Source organism: Saccopteryx bilineata, chromosome 5 (genome assembly GCF_036850765.1).
Source record: "Saccopteryx bilineata isolate mSacBil1 chromosome 5, mSacBil1_pri_phased_curated, whole genome shotgun sequence".
NCBI lineage: Eukaryota > Metazoa > Chordata > Mammalia > Chiroptera > Emballonuridae > Saccopteryx > Saccopteryx bilineata.
In genome coordinates this window covers 27,089,705-27,112,089 of record NC_089494.1, presented here as the reverse complement: position 1 = coordinate 27,112,089, position 22,385 = coordinate 27,089,705, and the positions used below count along the sequence as shown (strand labels likewise).

The 22,385-nt window shown below is 40.3% G+C and overlaps 1 protein-coding gene and 1 pseudogene across 5 annotated transcripts in view; both read left to right on the top strand.

The window, feature by feature from the left end:
- The window catches only part of PIKFYVE (phosphoinositide kinase, FYVE-type zinc finger containing), an 87,855-nt gene extending 81,427 nt beyond the window's left edge, over positions 1 to 6,428 (top strand). For all 5 annotated transcript variants that reach the window (XM_066278653.1, XM_066278655.1, XM_066278652.1 and 2 more), the window contains 4 exons: positions 559 to 687; positions 1,702 to 1,963; positions 2,376 to 2,450; positions 3,516 to 6,428. In XM_066278653.1, the coding sequence (XP_066134750.1) occupies positions 559 to 687; positions 1,702 to 1,963; positions 2,376 to 2,450; positions 3,516 to 3,631 (582 nt within the window). In that variant the 3' untranslated portion in view covers positions 3,632 to 6,428. The remainder of the gene's footprint in view (positions 1 to 558; positions 688 to 1,701; positions 1,964 to 2,375; positions 2,451 to 3,515) is intronic.
- Positions 6,429 to 16,832: 10,404 nt separating this feature from the next.
- On the top strand, positions 16,833 to 19,193 carry LOC136306437 (methylsterol monooxygenase 1 pseudogene; annotated as a pseudogene).
- Positions 19,194 to 22,385: the final 3,192 nt, after the last annotated feature.

The following is a 22,385-nucleotide window of genomic DNA, read 5'->3' as shown; positions in this document are numbered from 1 at the left end:
AGAATGCAGCGAGTCCCAACAGCGTCAGCCTTTGCCAGTCAGGGCCAAGAGGTATCAAGCAGGTTGCACTGAATTAGTACATATTTATATATGTCAGTTAAAAACGGTAAGGCTGGATGAAAATAGCCGAACACGTAGTAATTTGCACTTTTGCTGAGACAGATGTTTGAAACACGTGTTGAGAAGTGAGGGCGTGGGACCTTGAGCAGAAGGTGAGGACCTGGTGGCCCTGGTGTGTCCAGTTGTCGTTGAGAGTGACCCTCCCAGAAAAAAGATGAAGGAGTCACGTGCATGGTTTATTACATGTTATTGGGAAATTCTGTGTCACAATAAACTGTGACTTTGAGCAGTTGTTGAGAATGTTGAGGATCTAATATTTTTGTTGGCTTTGCTGCTTTACTTGCTCCTGAGATTCGAGGGCTTGAGTTTTGTTCAAGGTCCCCTGTTCATATTAATAAAAAATCATGTTTGGATATTACATGAATAATCCAGATACTGGTGTTAAATTATAAATAATTCTTTTTGATAAGAGTTTACTTTCATTTTTTTCTTGTTTAGAGGCCCACTGCACTAGCCAAAATTCTTGGGGTTTACCGAATTGGTTATAAGAATTCTCAGAACAACGCTGAGAAGAAGTTAGATCTCCTTGTCATGGAAAACCTCTTCTACGGGAGGAAGATGGCACAGGTAAGGGTATTGGACCATGCAAGGCATTTAGCTCAGGAACCCTTGTTACTTCTGGCTCCTGGGTATAATGAATCAGAGAAGAGCGTCTTGACAGTACATGTTACACTTGGGTTGCTAGGCCAAATTTAACTTGGGACTTGTTGAACCCTATAGGGAAGAATAAAGAGGAATATTGTGGTCTGGTCCTAAAATTTAACATCTGTAATACCCTTGAAACAAAGAATTATAGAATTAGAAAAGGCAGATCTACTATACTTCCACCACCTCAGTTTTAAACGTGAAGAAACTGAGGCCCATAGAAATTAAGTACTTTATGACAGTCACATAGATATTGCTAGAACTCAGGTTGGTCTACGTTCTAGAACAGTACTCTGCAAAGGGCTGGTCCTTGAACAGTTCCCAGTCTGTGGCGAGATCAGGAGCTTGTTTTAGAATGTAAGTCAGTGCACTGCTTTCTTCACTGAAAATGCCTTACTATGGGAAAAACAGCTGCTGAGCTAGGTGTGCTTCATGTGTAATTAATTTACATTCTGTCGCGAATTCCTATGTCATCATGAGCCAAGAACAACTGACTAGCAGTGGTCTAGTGTCCAAGTCCCCTGACCTTTGTGTTGCTTTTAGCACCACCCCAGAAGTCCTAGGCTGTTGCTCTCCATTGCCATAAGTAATTGCACAGAGTTTTGGTACAAGTTTCCTAAGACTATTTGCAGCCCATTGATGTATTTTTAGTTACTTGTTCATGTTTCTTAAAGTTGATTAAATGAGTCAGTTATTTCTGAAATGTTCCAGTAAGTTGAGTATTTTAATTTCATATGATGCAATTATATCACATGTATATTTCATTTACCACACAATTATAATGCATTTAATAACATGTTATATGTTAAGTTTTTAAATCAAATTTAAAAGTGTATATAATGGTCGTGCCTATTGGGAGGCTTTCTGCCTTTTTAATTTGATTACATTAATCATTTGTAGCAACTCACATGAATGACCAAATTTTCTTTCTGTCAGGTTTTTGATTTGAAGGGTTCACTTAGAAATAGAAATGTAAAAACTGATACCGGGAAAGAGAGTTGTGATGTAGTCCTACTGGATGAGAATCTTCTGAAGATGGTTCGAGACAACCCTCTGTACATTCGTTCTCATTCCAAGGCTGTGCTGAGAGCCTCCATCCGCAGTGACTCCCACTTCCTGTCTAGCCACCTCATTATAGATTATTCTTTGCTGGTTGGGCGAGATGACACCAGCAACGAGCTGGTTGTTGGAATTATAGGTACGTATATCTTACTTCTATAGTTCATGATTGAAACCAGAGTCAGATTTGAAGATTATATTGAAGTTGGTCTACTAACAGCTTATTGATTATTTTCATGGTTTCATTAAATAATTTAAAAATAATCGTTCTAAAATTCTATTAAATATATAAATAGTACTTTCTATTCAGTTTCCTCATTTCCATTTTCATTACCTCTACCAAAAATGTCTCTATTCTGAAAGTCACATATAAACGAAGCCCTGTAAGGTTGTTGTGAGAATACATTGAATAATATGGGGAAAACCGTAGGTGAGCACCTGGCGTATTGTCAGCGCTCAGTAATGTTAACTGTTGTCGAATAGTAATTACTGTTGTCTTTTGCTTACATTTATTGATGTAACTTTGTTGCTGATACTGCTCCCTGCAACAGATTATATTCGAACATTTACCTGGGACAAAAAGCTTGAGATGGTTGTGAAATCAACGGGAATTTTAGGAGGACAAGGTGAGCAGAATTTTTCTTTTCTTGGCTCTTTAAACTATTCTCATGTTTTCCTTATCAGTTAACATTTTTTAAAAATGGATATTTGATTACTTGACTTGGGGTGGTAAATACATACACATTAAGGTGGACAGAGCTATGTGTTGTAGAATTGGGCACCTGAAACCTGTAGAATTACGTTAACCTGTGTCACCCCAATAAAATTCAGTTAAATAATGAAATAAATGTGGAAAAGGCCCAAAAAAAGGGGGGATACATTTTTTTTGTATTTTTCTGAAGCTGGAAACGGGGAGAGACAGTCAGACAGACTCCTGCATGCGCCCGACTGGGATCCACCCGCCACGCCCACCAGGGGGCGATGCTCTGCCCCTCCGGGGCGTCGTTCTGTTGAGACCAGAGCCACTCTAGCGCCTGGGGCAGTGGCCAAGGAGCCATCCCCAGCGCCCGGGCCATCTTTGCTTCAATGGAGCCTTGGCTGCGGGAGGGGAAGAGAGAGACAGAGAGGAAGGAGGAGCGGGGGTGGAGAAGCAGATGGGCACTTCTCCTGTGTGCCCTGGCTGGGAATCGAACCCGAGACTTCTACACGCCAGGCCGACGCTCTACCACTGAGCCAACCGGCTAGGGCCGGGGATACATTTTTAATTAAAAAAAAGTGGTTATCTTTGATCATTTCCAAAATGATCAAATAATAGTTGTTTAGGTGGGGAAATAATGAGTATGTACTTGTGTTAAAATGCCAGAGGTTCTCAAAATGGAAAGTTCAAAACAATAGACCCAGAGGTTCTGAATAAGAGCTTATCGTTAATTAACACTTGAAATCTTCTGAATTCTCTGAGCACTGCTAGCCCCTTTGTGCGTTTATCTCTCCAGAGGAGAGCTGGTCTTTGAAACAAATCCCACCGGGAAGGGCCTGTCTCTTGCAAGGCGGGTGAGCAGCGCACCTCCCCCTGGCTGAGACTGCTGGGTGAGGCTCCAGCCGTGCACAGGAGAGAACAGAGCTGGTGAAGTCAGTTGCCTGGTCTCTTATGTAACAGTTTTCTTTTTTCCTTTTCTCTTTCATAATTGTAGGTAAAATGCCAACTGTGGTCTCTCCAGAGTTATACAGGACTAGATTCTGTGAAGCAATGGACAAGTATTTCCTGATGGTACCGGACCGCTGGACCGGTTTGGGTCTGAACTGCTGAAAGGAGGCACTTACTTTGAAATGGACCATGAAGGAAAGGGGGCTGGAGCAAAGGACCAGAAATAAGCTACATTCTATTTCTTTGTCACCTTCACCAGTGCTGGCCAAGGCTTCTCCGTTCTGCATTTGTGCTAGCCATCTGTAACGGAAGGGTTAAAATCTCATGGATTTGCATTTCGGATTTCTATTAACTCTCCCCAGGCTGAAAAGCTGCATGGACATTTTTTCACTTAAGCAAAAAATATAGACACATTTCGAATAGCTAAGGACAGGTGTATGGTTAAAGATGGGATAGGGTGGAAAAGAAGTTGTCATATTTACAACCAAGCCTATCAAGAAAACAGTGTCTTATAGATTATGATTCTCTTGGCATCACATTTGACATATCCTTCACTTGAAAAGCATTTGTAGAGCTGGTGATTTTTTGTTTGTTGGTTTTTTATGTAACAATTTAATGTCGCCTGTTAGAATTTCTGAAACCTTTAAAAAATTCTGAATTATTCTATTAATAGCCAAACAGATTGACACAGTCTGTTCTTGTTTACAGAGGAATTTGATGAAAATTGGGAATCCTGCCATATTCCATATCTTGCCTTGTTTTCCAGTACGTTTGATGTTTGCCAGGTTCTGTCTTGTCTTTTCTGGGTGACAGGAGGCACCACCATTAACTTTAAGCCTTTTTTCTGGAGCTATTTTTTAAACTTGTTTATAGCTTTTGTGCAGTTAATATGTTGAACTGTACTTATCTGCACCTGCTCCCATTCTAGGTTTTTTCTTTTACTTTCAAGAGCAGCATTATTAAATGAGTCTACAATGACTAAATTATTAATGAAGGATTATTAATGAAGGATTTTTTTAAGTGTAAAAAATAAATAAGGCTCAATTCAAGAAATTGGCTGAAAAGGAAGCACTTGATCGTTTTTTGTAGAGGTAAACTGCCTTGTTCAATATAACCAGCAATTTAAGTGACATCTATATAATTAAGAAATTTCCAGGGTGGACATATGTCCGTGGTTCCCAAATTTCTAAGGCAGTTCTGACTATTGAGAAAAGTTAAAAGATAAAATATTCTTCGTAAGAAATTTCTTGTTTAATAGAGAGGTAGTTTAAAAAGTGATCAGAACTACTAAACAATAATAACATAATCCTGAATATTTCCTCTTGGCTTCTTTGCATAACAAGGATAATTTAGAGATTTATAAAGTTGTAAGAATTCTACTCTTCTTAGGCTTCCTACAATAGCACATTTCTATTGTAACTTTCAGATAAGAAGAAAAAGAAATCTGAGTCCATTCCAGTTACAGAGACTGTAGGACATGTAAATGTAACAAACGTTTTGGAAAGTTTGCTTTAAAGAATGAAAGCGTTAGTTTGGTGTATGGTGCTTATTAGAAACCTGGTTTGTTTTTAAATGAAACCTAGTTGACCAAGGACTTAAACACATGTGGTGTGCCTTTTGCAAACACACAAAACTCTGGTGATTTTAGTTTTGATGTCAAAGACTAGTTAAGTACAGGAGTGAAACCTGGCAGAACATGAACTTCCGGGTCCAGGAGCAGTGGGTTTTCTCTCGTTTTGAATGCAAACCTGTTTTGACTCGCTGCTCGTTTTCTCTGTCAGGATACTTTGGGTTGTTTGTCCCATCCATCTCCTGCACCCCCAGTCATGAGCACTTCCAGTAGAAGGCATCTTCCCCCAGCTGTAATCAGGTTGTTGCTTTGTTTTAGTCTGAATATCACGTGTGTATCTTGGATCTCCATTGGAATATCTCCTGACAATAATTATGTCTTGTTGATTTTCTTGTCCATGACTTGAAGAACTATTTTTTGAAAGTCCTGCTGCCTCTTAGTTCATTTAGTGGCTAAAAAAAAAAAAATCAATATAATCAGAAGCACTATTTTCTGCCTTGCAAAAGCAATCTGTCCTTTTAAACTTGTCTTACTGAAGGGGAAATACAAGGTTTAATTTGTTGTGAGGAGTAGAGCTACATCCCTAGCCGCTAGCCTTTGTTCAGGCCACCCACATATTTACAGTGTTAAATATTGTGCTATTCAGTGTTAAGCATTGAATGACTTGACCTCTCTCTCTGATTTCCTTTCGAGGTCTGGAGAATATTAATGCTGAAATGAATAATTAAAAATATGGAAGAAATCTTAATACTTTCTTTCTTAGAATAAAATACAAACCTTGAAAATAATTGATAGTACCCTTAAGCAAACTAGATAAATGTGTTGTATTGTATAAAAATCTTATTTATAAATTTGAAGCTTTTTGATGCCATCAAAACTATAAAAAACTAAAAAGTATTTACTGTTTTCTTACGTAAGTCTCAGAAAAATAAGGGGAATAAGCTGTTGCAAGACCTTTGATAGTTTATTGAACATGTTAAATTTGTAGATATTCACAATTTCTTATAAAAATGCCCTGCTTATAGTTTTTCCCTTGATTCAGCAATAGTGGTTTTCTAGCTTTGGCTCTTAGTGGGTAGTGTAAATAGTAGGGTTGTATTGGGTTTTGTGGCATTGGTTTCTCCTTGGCATTTTACCCATTAGCAGTGGGCTTGTATAAAACTGCCAAGGAAAGTAACCTAGCTGTAGAAAGTCCGCTTAGCTAATAGAGTGGAAACTATTGTGAATGAGCCTGTTCATGAAACAGATTGGGCCATTCAGTATTCCTCCAGTGTTACCATACTGGCTTACACAGTATTCAAAGCATCTAGTGCAATGCCTTTTTTTGTTTGTTTTTGTAACACGGGTGCAGTGTATTATAGAAAAACTAAAATTACAATCATGAGCATTTTTTATTAATGCTTCAGTGCTAGTTTTGTAAAAAATGTACATTATGTCTTTTGACAGGTTTAATTTTAACTAGAGAAATGATATTGTAAATCATAATAGCTTCTTTTAACTTGGTATGAAAACTTAACAATACTGAAAATACGTAATGTATTATATTGTATATATTTCTCTACTTTGGTTCCCGCTGTTTTATATGATTGAAATATTATTTAAGAGATAAAACTGCCTTGATCTTTTAAAGACTATACTGTAAATAAAGGAGACTTTCAATAAACTGAGACTCAACTTCACCTAGTTCTGAATCGGCTTGAGGAAATTAACAAGGGGGACTGGCCCTTGGTCTGAGGCCCTCTGCTCATGCTCTCCCCCTTCATTTTCTGAGAATTTAGATCTTTCACTAATAAATAGCCCTTCTTATATTCCAGAAAGGGGGTCTTGAGTCTGTGGGTCCCTTCCACCAGTGAGAAGCTGCCCAACCTTTTCCCTCGCCCAACTGGTAATGCTGAGTTTGCCTGTTTCTTTCGCGTGTTCAGAGTTTATCTAAAGTGGATCCGGCTGTGGGGCACCCTGCAGCTGTGGGCGCAGCTGCCTACCTTATGGTGCCTGGACTCACCTGGTGGAAGTGAGAGCCATGGGCTGGGCGTGGCGCGTGCTTCCAAGAGCACGGGTGGGTTAGTCACTGCCTCTGCTTATCCCTTGCAGTGGAGGAAAAGATGTCGGCATAGGTACCAGGTGCCAAGTTTTCTGTCTCTGCTCCTCTAGAAGCCTCTCGTGTTGGAAATTAATTTCTTATTAAATTCCTGGGGTAATGCTTAACAAAACTATTTTTAAACCTAATTTTAAAAAATTGCAGTAAAAAATTACTCATTTTTTAATTAAAAATATTTTTTGGTGGCCCCCTGGCCGGTTGGCTCAGTGGTAGAGCGTCGGCCTGGCATGCAGAAGTCCCGGGTTTGATTCCTGGCCAGGGCACACAGGAGAAGTGCCCATCTGCTTCTCCACCCCTCCCCCTCTCCTTCCTCTCTTGTCTCTCTCTTCCCCTCCCGCAGCCGAGGCTCCATTGGAGCAGGGTTAGCCCAGGCGCTGGGGATGGCTCCATGGCCTCTGCCTCAGGCGCTAGAGTGGCTCTGGTCGCAACAGAGCAACGCCCCGGATGGGCAGAGCATCGCCCCCTGGTGGGCGTGCTGGGTGGATCCTGGTCAGGCGCATGCGGGAGTCTGTCTGACTGCCTCCCCATTTCCAGATTCAGAAAAATACAAAAAAAGAATAATTTTTTTTTTGGTGACACAAGACAGAAAGAGGGACAGATAGGGACAGACAGACAGTAGACAGATGAGAAGCATCATTTCTTCATTGTGGCATCTTAGTTCATTGATTGCTTTCTCATATGTGCCTTGACCCTGGGGGGTTACAGCAGACCGAGTGACCACTTGCTTAAGCCAGTGACCTTGATTTCAGGCCAGCGACCTCTGGGCTTAAGCCAGGGACCATGGAGTCATGTCTGATCACATGCTCAAGCCAGGTGAGCCCATGCTCAAGCTGGCGGCCTTGTGGTCTTGAACAACCTGGGTCCTCTGCATCCTAGTCCAACACTATGTGCCCTGCACCATTACTGGTCAGGCTCATCTTAATTATTCTTTAAGTGTATAGTTCAGTAGAGTTAAATGTATTCACATTGTGCAATACATCTCCAGAACTTTCTCATCTTGCAAAACAAACCCATTAAACAACTCCTCTTTCTACCCTTCGCCCTAGCCCCTGGTAACCACCATTTGACTTTCTGTCTCCATGAATTTGATGTTACATTCTTCATTACAAGTGGAATCCTATATATTTGGCATTTTGTGATGGGCTTATGTCACTTAGATTAATGTCCTTAAGGCTCATTCATGTTGTCACACCATTTTTTTTAAGGTTGAATGACATTTCATTGTATGTATGGGTAACATTTATAAAATTTATTATCAGTGAACATTTAGATTATCTCTACCTCTTGGCTTTTTTGAACAATGCTTCTATGAACATGGAAGTGCAAATATATCTTTAAGATTGTTTAAAAAATTTTTTTGGTAAATACCGCAAAGTGGGATTGCTGGATCATACGGTGTTTTCGTTTTTTAGAATTTTGAGAAAACGCCGCACTGTTTTCCATAATAGTTGCACTATTTTACAAGCCCACCAATGGAGCACAAGGATTCCAATTTCTCCACATTCTCTCAGCATTATTTACTTATTTAATGGTAGCCATCCTAATGGGTGTGAGGTAGTAATCGTGTGGTTTTGATTTGAATTTCTCTGATGACTGATGATGAGCATATTTTCATATGCTTGTTGGTCAAAGTAAAAAGTAGTTTATTCCATGATGGATTTAAAACTCCAGTCTCTTTTTCTACTGGAAGTCCTGTTATTTGTAACAAATTAGAATAGACAATAACATAACTAGGGAGAGATGTCCTCATTTATTCAGTATGCAAACAATACCTAGAGATGCCACCAGTAGTTGTGACCATGTGCACAGAAACACAGCACAGAAGCCTGAGCCAGACTCCTGGAGCTGCCGTCACCTTTGCTTGTAGCTTCTCAGCTGGAGAGTGCTGCACAACGTCAAGGATGTTCAGGAATGTCCTTAGGCTGTTGGCAGCAGAGCTGGGTAGGTATTTCTAGTTTCTACTGCAAAGAATTCGTTAGGCATTTCTGCTGCTAACTTGCCACTTTATTCAGGGAAGACCTACCTGGCAGCTCCAGCCCCCAGACTCTGATGGCCGCTATCCCCTCCAGTAATATCCCTGAAGTGCCAAGGCAAACATGATGTCATTACAGAGCTGCTCCTTAGGAGAGCCCAGCTCCAGCTGCTCACAGAGGGGCACACCCTGGTGGTCTAGAAGTAGTTCCTCTAGAAACATCTGTTTTGACTGGTCACACGACCATTGTACAGGGATCCTGTTGAATCTTTTCCGTGTTCATCTCTAAATGTCCATAGGTGGAAATGAAAAGAATCACTCATCATTTCAGAGGATTTCTTTTTGCTTGTATTTGTCAAAGTGAATGCAATTGTAGGTGACCCTGAAGAAACGGAATGAGATTGCTCTGAGAAGTCTCAGCTCTTCAGTGATGACGGGACATGGACACTCACTGCCTTAATCCAAGGCTGGGGGCTGCCCTCTGGCACATTCTGTCTGGCTGTCGCAGGAGTGGGAGTCTTATCTGCTACTTCTCATCAGCATGGTGTGTGCCATTCACAGTCAGCAACACTCTTCTGCTATCTTGGTGGTAATAAATCACCTAATGAACAGAGGGTTTCTCTGAAATCTATCTGTCGCTAGTTAACTTCCTGTCACTTTGGTTTTCAAATCAATTTGGTTTGATTTTGCAACATTTTCTCAAATTGCTGTGTGTGTGTGTGTGTGTGCACACACACGCGCGCAAATTCACGGGGAAAATTGTCAATAGCTGGATGAGTCTAAGACACTTTGTTCTGCTTCCAAAAAAGTCTAATTAACAAGAAAAAACCTAAATTGTGTATAATGGAAGCTATTTTTGACTGAGTGTATTAACTTATGTTATAATGTATGAAACAACTGATGATCTGGAAACTTTTACACTAAGATGATTATATCAGTGAGATTTACCAATTTTAATTTTGCTAATTATATTTGCTACAGTACTTGCTGATTTTAAAAATTGTCCCAGCTATTATTCCAGAACAATGTGTACCTTCTATTTAAATAAAGACTTAGTTTTCAAAGCAGCAACAAAATATCATTTTAAGAACAAATTCTAAATCCAAGCAAATGTTAGTTTTATAGTTCATGTGAAATTTCATGCCTCCACATAGTATAGTATTGTTTAATCTATTGTGTGAACTAGAAGAATTTATTCCTCAACTGATCTGTACACTTTTGTATTTTTTTGTGTGTGTGAGAGAGGAACAGACAGGGAGAGAGATAAGAAACATCAACTCATAGTTGCAGTACCTTAGTTGTTCATTAGTTGTTCATTGATTGCTTTCTCATACATACCTTCACTGGGGGGCTCCAGACGAGCCAGTGACCCTTTGCTCAATCCAGCAACTTTGGGCTCAAGCCAGCAACCATGGGGTCATGTCTATGATCCCATGCTCAAGCCGGCAGCCCCACTCGCAAGCCGGCGACCTCAGGGTTTCAAACCTGGGTCCTCAGCATCCCAGACCGATGTGCTATCCACTTTGCCACCACCTGGTCAGGCCTGATATGGACACTTTCAACCTCATCCTAGAGGAGGGAGATTAGCTCCCTTCTTTTATTCTTGATCCTTTCTTACTCTCCTAAATCTTTCTTCAAAACATAGCCCTTCTTTTTCTTATGCTTTTAGCTTCTTCTGTTAGGTTTGCTCCTTCAATATACTGCCATTTTGAAGTTCCAGTTAGAGTCACAGCTCTCTCCCTCAACCTTCCCTCATCCAGGAATCTTGTCTTGCCTCCTCCATTACAGAACATAGAAGACGCATGCCACAGTCATCGCTACCTTGCACGAACCTCACCTCCCCCACCGCAACCTGCTTTCTGCCCCTCACCAATTGCCCCTTTCAAGGTTCCGCATGCTTGTGAAATCCTGTGGCGTAAATGCCTGCTGATTACTGGTTAAAACTGAAAAGATTTTTATTCTTAAAAGCAACTAAATCCAAACAATGCCTTCAACTCATTCAGTCAACAGACATGTCCATTCAATATGCAACATGACAAACTTGCTGATTTGAGGAATGCTATATTTGGGTGAATATAGAAAAGAGATCTGATTTTACTTTTCTAATTTTAGTGACCGCTAGTTATAAAAATCTTTTATTTTTTCTTTGAGATGTAAACTTGATGCAGTATTCTTTGTGCAAGTCAGGGAGAAGAAGGTTCAACTTGAACACTTACTTTCAAGCATTTCTCATCGAACATGCTGAATAGCTCAGATAGGGAGGTTCTCTAGGCCAGTGATTTTCAACCTTTGTTTCTCACGCACTCATAAACTAATTACTAAAGAAAAAGGGGCCCTGACCTCTTCTTCCTTAGTAACTAATTTATTTGTGCCATGAGATGAAAATGGTTGTATTTAGTCAGGGGCACTGACCTTAGTAATTAGTGTGTGTTTGTTACTAAATGATAACTCAAAATCCTTACGAAAACACTTAAGTGAAATCCCACTTAAAACATATTAATAGGCCCTGGCCGGTTGGCTCAGTGGTAGAGCGTCGGCCTGGCGTGCGGAATTCCCAGGTTCGATTCCCGGCCAGGGCACACAGGAGAGGCGCCCATCTGCTTCTCCACCCCTCCCCCTCTCCTTCCTCTCTGTCTCTCTCTTCCCCTCCCACAGCGAGGCTCCATTGGAGCAGAGATGGCCCGGGCGCTGGGGATGGCTCCTTGGCCTCTGCCCCAGGTGCTAGAGTGGCTCTGGTCGCGATGGAGCGACGCCCCGGAGGGGCAGAGCATCGCCCCCTGGTGGGCAGAGCGTCGCCCCCTGGTGGGCGTGCCGGGTGGATCCCGGTCGGGCGCATGCGGGAGTCTGTCTGACTGTCTCTACCCGTTTCCAGCTTCGGAAAAATACAAAAAAAAAAAAAAAAAAATACAACCCCCCCCCCCCAAAAAAAACATATTAATAGTTTGAAACTGCTTTAAGAAGTCATGGGCTTTTCCTTACCCATTTTTTTGTGTCTTTCATAACAGTTTTTAGCGTAGTTGAACTAGAGCTAAGACAATGGCTCTCTGGGGACAGAGTGCTTCTTTTAAGAAGTCACAAAGAGTTTCTCCTAGATAAGCTGCCATCTTATTGTCATATATGACTTGGTTATCATACTCTTCCTGATTGGATCCAATCCTTCATGCCTAGAGCAACCCTCTGCGTAGGCTGGATGTACAACGACCACCAGCCTATGAGGGGACCTGGTTTGAGGACTCTGCCCAATAGAAAGGCTCCTTGTGGGATGATGCCTAATGGATCCAATCAAATTCTCTTTCTTGGTCATTTTGATTTCCAGAGAATGCAGTAGAAGTAGAGACTAGAGTAGAGACTGTGTGTGTAAGCTGAGACAGCAGGGGCCGGGGGAAACTGAGTGGAAAGCTGGATGGTGAGTATGTTGGGCTCAGGAGAGGAGGGAGTAGGAGAGAGCTGGCTTCTGAGGAGATGACAAGAGGCCCACGTCTACAGCACTTTGTTGAATGAGCTGCCCCCTCAGGACAGGGATGCCTTTCTAGTTCCCCTTAAAGTCCAAATATGTTCTAAGGAAAATAAATATGTTTTCTTCCTTTCCTGCATATAGGAGTAAATGCCCATCAGGTGACCTGGGCATGACCTGTTACTTAGAGCCTGTAAGAGTCTAACACAATATGTTGGCACCAAAGATTCTAGAAGGAGTTATTATTAATGCTCCCGTTGCTACATCGCACATTGTAACAGCATGCCAACTCCACCACACTAACATTAAGCTTATGTTGTTTCTATGTTTTTCAGTTAGTGATGCCTACATTTTTGGCAAGAAAACATAGTGTTAAATGAGTGCTTGAAATACTATATGTGTGGTTTTTTTTCCAATGTAAATCAGCACTTTAAAAAGCATTACAAAGAAAACCAGCTAGGTACTCTTGGGAAGGGATTTTTATTATCCATCTTAGTTTAGAATTGTCCTTATTTAAATCAAAACGCCTGCTGCTGTATTCTAATGTATTAATATTTTGTACATATAAATAAAAGCAGGACTGGCAAATGTGTGACTTTTCATCAGTGAGGCTTTGTCTGATTGAAGCTGAAATATTTTTGTAAAACCTGTCCTTGTTTGAAATGGAAATTTCTTGCTGCCATGAGAATTGATCAGCAGCAGCTCAGTTACAATCTGCAAATTGACGTGTAAGAGTCCCCACAGGGTTTTAGCTATTATTTTTGGACTTGCTCCTCAGCCCACACAGGCAATTAAGTAAGAAAAAAGGAAACATTCATCCAAATCCTCTATTAAAATCTAAGTTGCACTATGTGACATAGTGTTTTATTTTTTGATCTCAGTATTGAACACACGTGTATGGCCAGAGGCCATCACCATTGTGGCCATGCACATGCAGATCCTCATTGAATTTGGACAGATGGTAAGGAAACAGTGGAGCCAAAAAATGGTGGACCGTTCCTTTATTAAAGTCTCACACCAGCCAACGAGCAAACACACAGGGCATTCAGGGCTAGCAAAACCCTGATGCATTCTCTGGTTTCACAACTCAGAGAATCTTCTCCAGTTTCTCCTAGAATCAAAGGCCCCCCCAGTCTTAGTGGAGCTCGTAAAGCACCTCAGCACTGGTTCCCCACCTGCACACCTTCTCTCCTCTCTATGCAAACATGGCTTCTTTCTGTCTCTTCTTCTTTTTCTTTTCAAAACTTTCTGGCATGAAAACCTCTCCTCCAGCAAACATTAGTAAAACAATGACCCTTCCCAAGCAGGAATGTAATTAGCAATTTCACAGACCTCATATAGCTGGCGCTGCCCATACCCCAGTGCAAACTATAAGTGAGCAAACATAAAAATCATATTTTACAAACTTATTTGACCAACAACCCGCTTTGGTCTTAGCCATATATGAGGGCTCTGCTCCCTGTAGTATCCTGGGTCCCCTCCTTTCTTTTCCATGTGTTCCCACTCCCACTGCTTTCAATGGGAAACGCCTCTTTGCATATATAAGGTACATTTGAGAGATGACCTCCCTCAAGCACTTGATGCCTCCCCTCTCCTTCAGGGACTTGAGAACATGTGAACATGTGATTTATTTTGAACTAGCTGTACTCGGCCATGCGTTGCTGTGGCTCATCTGGTTAAATGGAAAAGAAAGAAAAGAGAAAGCGCATATTTCTAATATGTTTAATTTCACAATGCTTGTGGGTATACAATATTTTTTGTTGTTCCATTGTCTGTGCAGATACAGAGATTGTCTGGTTTGCCGAGTCTAGATCACGCAACATATAATTATCCATGTGAGAAGCAATCCGTCTGTAGATCTAAAGCGCACAATTCTAAAGACTGTCCCTGAGCTTTGTTGATGGTGATGGCAAACGCCAATCGAATTGGGAATTGCAATCTCTTACATTGAAATGGCATATCTGTTGGAATCATAGGAATGTGAGGAATGAGGACATCTTCACCTTTAAAAGGTCCTGTCAAGATTGTTGCTTCTACACCATTGCTCATTAATTTTTTACAGCACACAGACCCAAACATTTCATGTTTTACCATGAAATCCATCAGTGATTTCAGCTTCTGTCTGAAAACACGTGCTGTGATGTCATGTCTGTCCACCGGCGATTGGCCAGGATGTAAGAGCTATTGCATATCATCCCAAGCTGGATTGCATGTGAATGTAATGAATAGGTCTGGATGCCTGTAATGATGAATATACGCAATTGCATCTTGAGCATACTCATGCATATGACATACACTGCCTGTATATGAAGATGGCAAAATCGTTAGTCTTCCAACGTTAGTTGTATTACCGTCATTTACAACTGCATCTCGCAAATGAACATGTTCTTCAGAGCGAAGCTTGGTCTGATTCAAACAGATGAATATCAAATGTTCTGTTTCGATTTTTGCATACATATCTACGATGTATTGGTGAAACAATTGACGGCATTTCAAAATGTGATTGTCTTCATTCTCTCGAATCATTAATCAGTATGAATAATAGTTCATTGCGCTGCATTTCATATTTGTTTCTTCGCACTGACTGGATTTATCATCTTAACGTTGAAGTGATATCCATCAGCACCATCACAAAAAATGATTGGATATTGCAGGGCATCGTAGCATCGATGAGTTTCTGCAACTTTTCTCGATTGTTTCTCTGATGAAGAACAATATCTCTAGGTTGGAATTGATCTCCGACTATAACAATTGCCACTTCGTCTATAGTTGGAGCACTGAATCTTCGCACATGTTCCCCAGCAGCTGTTTTGTCAGCATGAATAACAATCTTGTGTGTATCAGATGGCATCATGTCAATTGCTGTTTTGAACAAACGCACTAAGTTGTTTTTTGAACAAATGCACTAAGTTGTTTTTTTGGGAAATGATGGACCTTTTTATGCCAGTAGAAATTCTGCAGCATGTATTTAATTCATCATTGCCATCACCGATGAAATACATTTGTAGGAATTTATGTTGACCATCTGGGAATGGAAGCAGGGAGCCGGCTTTATGATAAATTTATCTTTTCACTTTGAAAGTTGGCATGAATTGAGTTGTTACAATTTCCCGCACTGAACGACATCATATGGAAGCATGAGTTCTATTTTCTGATGTTAGATAGGAAATGCTTTGATTTGGCGGTATATCCGGCAAGCAAAGTTTTTAATGGCTCTGGCAGTTCTCCAAGTTGAGGCAGTTTAATTTTTCTGGTGGTGCAATACATTCCTTTCATTTCTCCATTAAATTTCAGAGCCTTGCAATAAGAACACACTTCAGTCATAGTGCCGATGAGAACATGCCCCTCAAAGTATAATCATCAGCTGGTTGTACTGGAATGCAAGGCGATTGTAATCACGTGATTGCTGAGCACAGAGTTGTGTTTGATGCTGATCTGCTGTTTCTCGCTGATGTCATTCAGCCACTCTCAGCCTGTCGCGTTCATTCTGTTGAGAACGAAGCAGATCTGAAACTGCAGAACGCGATTGCCGTACTTGCAACCGTGCATCCTCAAGTCTGGCTGCACGTAAATGGATCGTAATCAGAAACATTGAAATGGAATCGTAAAATATTTCATATAGCATGTGTTGCTCTTACGTCCAACAGATGGCGCTGTTTTTCAAAAAAAGAATGTTTTTACCTGTCACAGGTGTGACATCTATATCTATATAATAGTAGGTTTATAAAAGAGAGTGTGTATTCAAATGCAATATTGTGTCAAAATTTCAAAGCAATTGGTGAAGAACTTTTGGAGATTTAAGATTTTGAGCAAACAAAAACATTTACATTTTTATTTATATAGATGTGCTGTCTATGAACATAAAACAGAAGTTCAGATTAAAATGGGAAAAAACTCTGTCAATCAGACATATTTGGTCTCATAGATAGACCTGCTATCTTTTCTCAGTGTCTAAGGACTTGAGCTCTAACGGCATTTAAAAGTTTTAGTTTAATTTACTATTTATAAAGCCATTCAGTGGCCAGACCATTCAAAGTCTCCAGGCAGAACTGACTTTGCAGGGCATTTGACATGTATTCACTTTTTCCAGTTTCCGTTGCTCTGTGGATTGAAAAGCATTTAGCAGAGCCAGGAGAGGCAGGTTTCCTGGGCGATGTCACCTGGCTGGGTTTGGGTGACAGCGAGCTGCAGTTTCCGTGCAAGCATCCAGATGAAGGGAACGGAAGAGAGGCTCATGCAATTATAAGACTGTGTGCAGAGATATGAAAAATGGCAACAAATAAAAGTGTCAGCATCTTTAGTTCAGCATCCTTGCCTGTGGAGTATGTAAATTCACTTTTACCTGAGAATCCTCAGCAAAAATCATTTAAAAATGCTTGGATCTAGGGCCTGGCCAGTTGGCTCAGTGGTAGAGCGTTGGCCTGGCGTGCAGGAGTCCCGGGTTTGATTCCTGGCCAGGGCACACAGGAGAAGCGCCCATCTGCTTCTCCACCCCTCCCCCTTTCCTTCCTCTCTGTCTCTCTCTTCCCCTCCCGCAGCCAAGGCTCCATCAGAGCAAAGTTGCCCCGGGCACTGAGGATGGCTCCATGGCCTCTGCCTCAGGCGCTAGAATGGCTCTGGTCGCAACAGAGCAACGCTCCAGATGGGAGGAGCATTGCCCCCTGATGGGCATGCCAGGTGGATCCCAGTCGGGCGCATGCAGGAGTCTGTCTGACTGCCTCCCCGTTTCCAACTTCAGAAAAATACAAAAAAACAAATGCTTGGATCTATACATTGGACAATTATAGAAAGTTCCAGATTGCAATCTGGATCCCTGATAGTTCCTGAGATCCTTTATGTCTTGTTCTGTTCACCTGGGTTTTTATTTCAATTTATACCTCATGTGAAAAAGCACAAAATTAAAAAGAACAAGCCAGAGACATGGGGAAACCAATGGAAATGCTTTAAAGTACTTCTCTGTAGTCACTTTTCTATCTGGCTTTCTTGGATTTGTGGAACTGCTACAGGACAGGCCTGGGTCTGGAGCAGGTCTGCCGAGGGCCAGCTGGTAGTGTGTGGCTTCTTGACTTCATGCAGAGAAGATATCACAGCGCGAGTGCAGGTGATTCTGAGCATATCTCAGCTGGGGATAGTGCAATGAAGGAAGGGTTTAGGATAGAAGAAGCAACAGGAGAGAGAGAGCCTTGGCTGGGATGCTTTGGATCTCTGGAAAGCCAGGGAAAAACGGGCCTTGGAGACAGCATCAGGGCATAAGCCCAGGACAAGAGCTGCTGCCCACTGCTTCCCCGGTTGCAAGTCTCCTGGGGACCCTTAGAGTAAGGGGGAGAGATCTGTGCGTGTTCCAGAGAGCGTGCCAATGAGTCCTTTGTCTTTAAGCTTTACAGGTATTGATCAACTTACGACCATTCGACTTTAGGACCACAATCGCTAGCCACAACTTAAATCTGACGAATGTAAAAATAAGAAACAAAATGGTGTAGAGATGATACAAATGGCATAAAATGAACAAAGATAATTATGATATATAACAATAATGAAAGAAAATTATGATAAAATATGACTTAAAGATTTTTATAACATCATTTCACAGTACTGTACATATAGCCTAAGCAACTTACGACCAAATTGTGTTACGACCCGTCTGTCAGAACCAATCGTGGTCGTAAGTTGAGCACTAGCTGTAGATCTTTCTTTAGTGTGGGAATCCTAGGGGAGGTTTTAGGGGAGGGTCTTAACAGAATATTGATTAGCTTTACAGGTGAGTCCTTCAATGTATTGATTTATTAAAATGTGTGTAAAGAGGTGGCAGTGTTATTTCTGGTTAGTTTCATTTTTTATTTTTTAAAAGAATGTTATCAAAGAAGGACTGAGACCGAGGTTAGTCTGTCCTCAGGAGGGTCTGGAATGTGTAAACCATTTGCTCCCAGGTGTTCTTGGTTATGAAAAATAAAACCTTGTGGCTTCCTAACTGGCTATAAATTTCTCAAATTGTTTGGCCCTGTTTATTTTTGTCTCAGTTTCCCTTATTCTACTTGTCAAGGAATTTCCCTAGCTTCTTACTATCCTGCCTCAGAACTTATTGTTTTGCAGACTATTTCAATATCCCTTATGTTTGGGAAAGAATGACAAGATGATGTATGTTTTTGGCAAGATGCTTTGGTTGTGAGCTGATCAAGGTTATTTCCTACATGGGCTCTTACACCATAAAATATATAAAAACAAACTCATAAAATTCATCATGGGTTTCAGACTCCATTTCGAATGGAAGCTGAATATGCACATTTCCTGGAAACCCTAATTCTTGGCTCTGGAATTTTCATTGGAATAATGCTTTTATGTGATCATAGGTGATCATTTTATGGGTGACCATTCACTTGCTAGAAACTGTTGATGCCCACAGTGGTTACAATATTCCTCTCAACCCTTTAAGTCCCATCCCATTTTACACTGGTTCCACTGGTTCTCAACGTCTCGATTTTTACCACATGAACGTCATTGGAAACTATGCTTTTAACATTTATATGGTGGGAGAGCATTTTTGGGACAGACTCTCAATTTCCTGCGTACTCTGAAAAGATAAAGAAGATTGAGAAAAAGACTAAATATTTATGTCTTTTGAAAGCTTCCTGAAATTTTATGTCTTTGTAAAGCTTCCTGAATACATACATTTAACTGAAATAAAACGAGTAGCTAACATCGCTTCTGGGAAGCAGAAAAACATGTGTCTTGTTTGTTTGCTGAGTGATAAAAGAAAATTAGCAATCTCTATCTTCCTACTGGAAATTTTTTCTACTTTCCATTCAAGCTCTGTATGTGTAGAATTAAGTAAGGAAGTTTTAAAGACCATGTGGCTAGATTTAGGAAAAGGTTTTAAGTACTAGAAGAAGTATTAATCTATATATATCTTTTGCCCTAGTAACACCATACACCTGAAATTGAAATAGGTCTTTACATCTTTTTACTATATATATAGTGACCGTTTCAAAAACTCTTGACAGTGGATGTTGGCCTCATATTGAACTTCAGACATTTTTTAGAGTTTGCCTAAAGACCAAAATATCACGAGTTGAATGACAGCAGTTGGCACAGTGTGAATGAGGCCGCAAACTCAGACCAGCCAGCACCAGGGGTTGCCACCCTGGTCCGGGGCTGCCCGGTTTTGGGCAGTCTTCTTTCTTTGAGAATCTTTTGGGGTTCCAATGTACCACTGACGTCAATAAGTTGGGGTATTTCCGAATTGATTAAAATGGAAGATTTTAGTCTAAAGGTTTTCATGTTTCTTGAAGTTTTTAAAAATGAAGTTTTATTTCTGCTATTTACCCTTTAATTTGTTTTCCTAGGCTTGGCACTTAATTATTAATTTTTATTATTCATTTAGAAATTAAATTTAATGGGGCAACATTAGTCAATAACAATGCATATGTTTAGGTAAACATCTCTATAGCATTTGAACTGTTGATGTTGTGTGCCTTTTAATTTTTTGAAAATAAGGTTTTTATTACACTTAAAGCTATATATCTAAACTTTGAACTAAGTTGGTGAATTTGCTCTTTGAGCTATTAAAATAAGTGTGGTTTCTTTGATAAAAAGAAAGAATTTAGCAAATATTTTTAAAAAATCAACCCAGGTCTTCCATACAATGGTATGCTAAGTAAAAACACACACACACACACACACACACACACACACACGGAAAATATGATGGCCTCCTCATGAGAATTCAAGAATTTCATAACGACATGGAAAAATACAGGAGGGCAAGAAAGCAGTCCGAAGGATTGTTCCTGAATTTGTTTCAGGCCCCTTCTAATTTCAGTCCTGAGAAGGCATGCATTTATTGCTAAATTGGGATTATGGAAATTCTAAACAGAGCCTGATCTGTAATTGTGTACATTTTTGTAATTTTTCTTCTTCTTTTTTTTTTTTTGATCCGCACAGCTGGCAGATCTGCACGTACTGAAAATACTGGCTCACATACAAAGAAGACACTCATCTCCAGTGAAAAGTTATTTGTTTCGATAAAATTCAGTAATAACCACTTGCACTGAAACAGAGGCAATGCCAGGAGTCTGTTACACACCTTTCCTCTGCTGTCCTCTGGATTCTAACCAGCGCTACTACAGAGGATGTCAAAAGACCCTTGGGTGCTGTCAAAATTTTTGTTGTAAAAAACTGTCATTCCTCACAAGCCATGTGTGGTTTCCATCTTCAATTAGAGGTAAAACCTGGTCTATTTATATTAATCAAAGTGTACAATTGTTTCATTTTTTTCCCCTTGGAGAACAATTTTACATTTATTTCTAATCTGTTTGCTAGCATAATATTATAGATCCATAAAACCAATTTTTGGTAATTTCTCTATTCTCTAGAAGGAAACATTGAATTTGTGTAGAGAATAGAGAAATTACCAAAGAAAGATTCTACTGACCTATACTATACTAGCAAACAAATTGGAAACAAATGTAAAATTGTTATCCATGAAAAGAAAAGTCTTGTAGAATTTATGACAACTAATCTGGTGGCTATGCTTTGTTCTTTCTGGGCTTAAAATGAGAGTTTGGTCTTCATAAAGCTCTAGCAAAATATTTTCAGAAATAAAATTGGGCATATTCAATATTTAAATATTTTAATAAAAAAGAAATACATGGTGTTAAAATCATTATGATGAAAATAGAAACATGTGATTTACTTAATCTTGAAGTATTAAAAAAAGATGAATCCTTTCATTTATCTAACTATTTCCTTTCTAGGCTAAATTTGGGTTGAATTTCTTTTTTCTTTTTAAGGAGGAACCAACAAAGTAATGGAATGCCAGGTTTGAAAAGGAAGATGGGCCAACACTCCTGAGTATCAATTTCTGCTCCTACCACACCCTTCATGAAGCCTCAGTGTACTCTTTTATAATATGAGCATAATAGCAACCTTATTAAGTAAACACAGAGAAGTATAATTGCTACGTCCTAAGGTAAGTATATGTTTAAAATGGTCAGAAATTGCCCAGCTGTTTTCCAAAATGATTTTTATCATACTTGATTTTTAAAATAAGAAACAAACTAGCTATTTTGAGGCTCTGTGTGTCTACAAACTTAGAGAATCCAATAGCTTCCTGATCAATGTGGGAATTGCCTAGTCCATCACAGAGAGTGTGGATGGAGCAGGGGCACAAGAAATGCAGGTTGGACAGCTTTGTTTTCTCTGGCCCAGCCACCCCACTCCTGAGTCTATCTTGACTCCTCATAAGCAGAAGGATTCCTCAGCCTCCAGGCCTTTCTCTGCTCTTGCTACTATACCGTCAGACAGAGGCAGAAAGAACTTAAGCTATTCCAGGGGAATTTTGTTATTACTCTGTACTTATTGACCCCTGGATGGCTATGCAGGTCACCACAGCTGCCAACTCAGCTCGAGGTTTATTAGCCCAGCATTGACCTGGACACTGTCATTCTTTGAGGTCCGCTTCATGCTGTTGGTGTGCTCTGGGTCCGAAACCTGGGCTCCACATTGACTCTGCTCGAAGCTCCTCGCTTTGCCTTTCCATTACTTAGAAGACCAGGGCCTTTACTCATCCTTATTTTAGTTTATTCTGCCTAGAGCTGCACCTATGCATTAGCCATTTTACTCTTTATGTTCCATCCTATGGGCAGATCTAGGGCTGAACCATCCCATCAATTTCTGTATCAAGTCTTTTGAGAACAAAACTGTTAATTTGTCTTGAAATTCATCAGTGAGAAGACTATTCCAAGGGAAGTAGAGATTGTAAGATGCCAAATATTTTTATGTCTTTATTGTAAGTGTAATTTGGAGTTAAAGCAAGGACAATTTTCC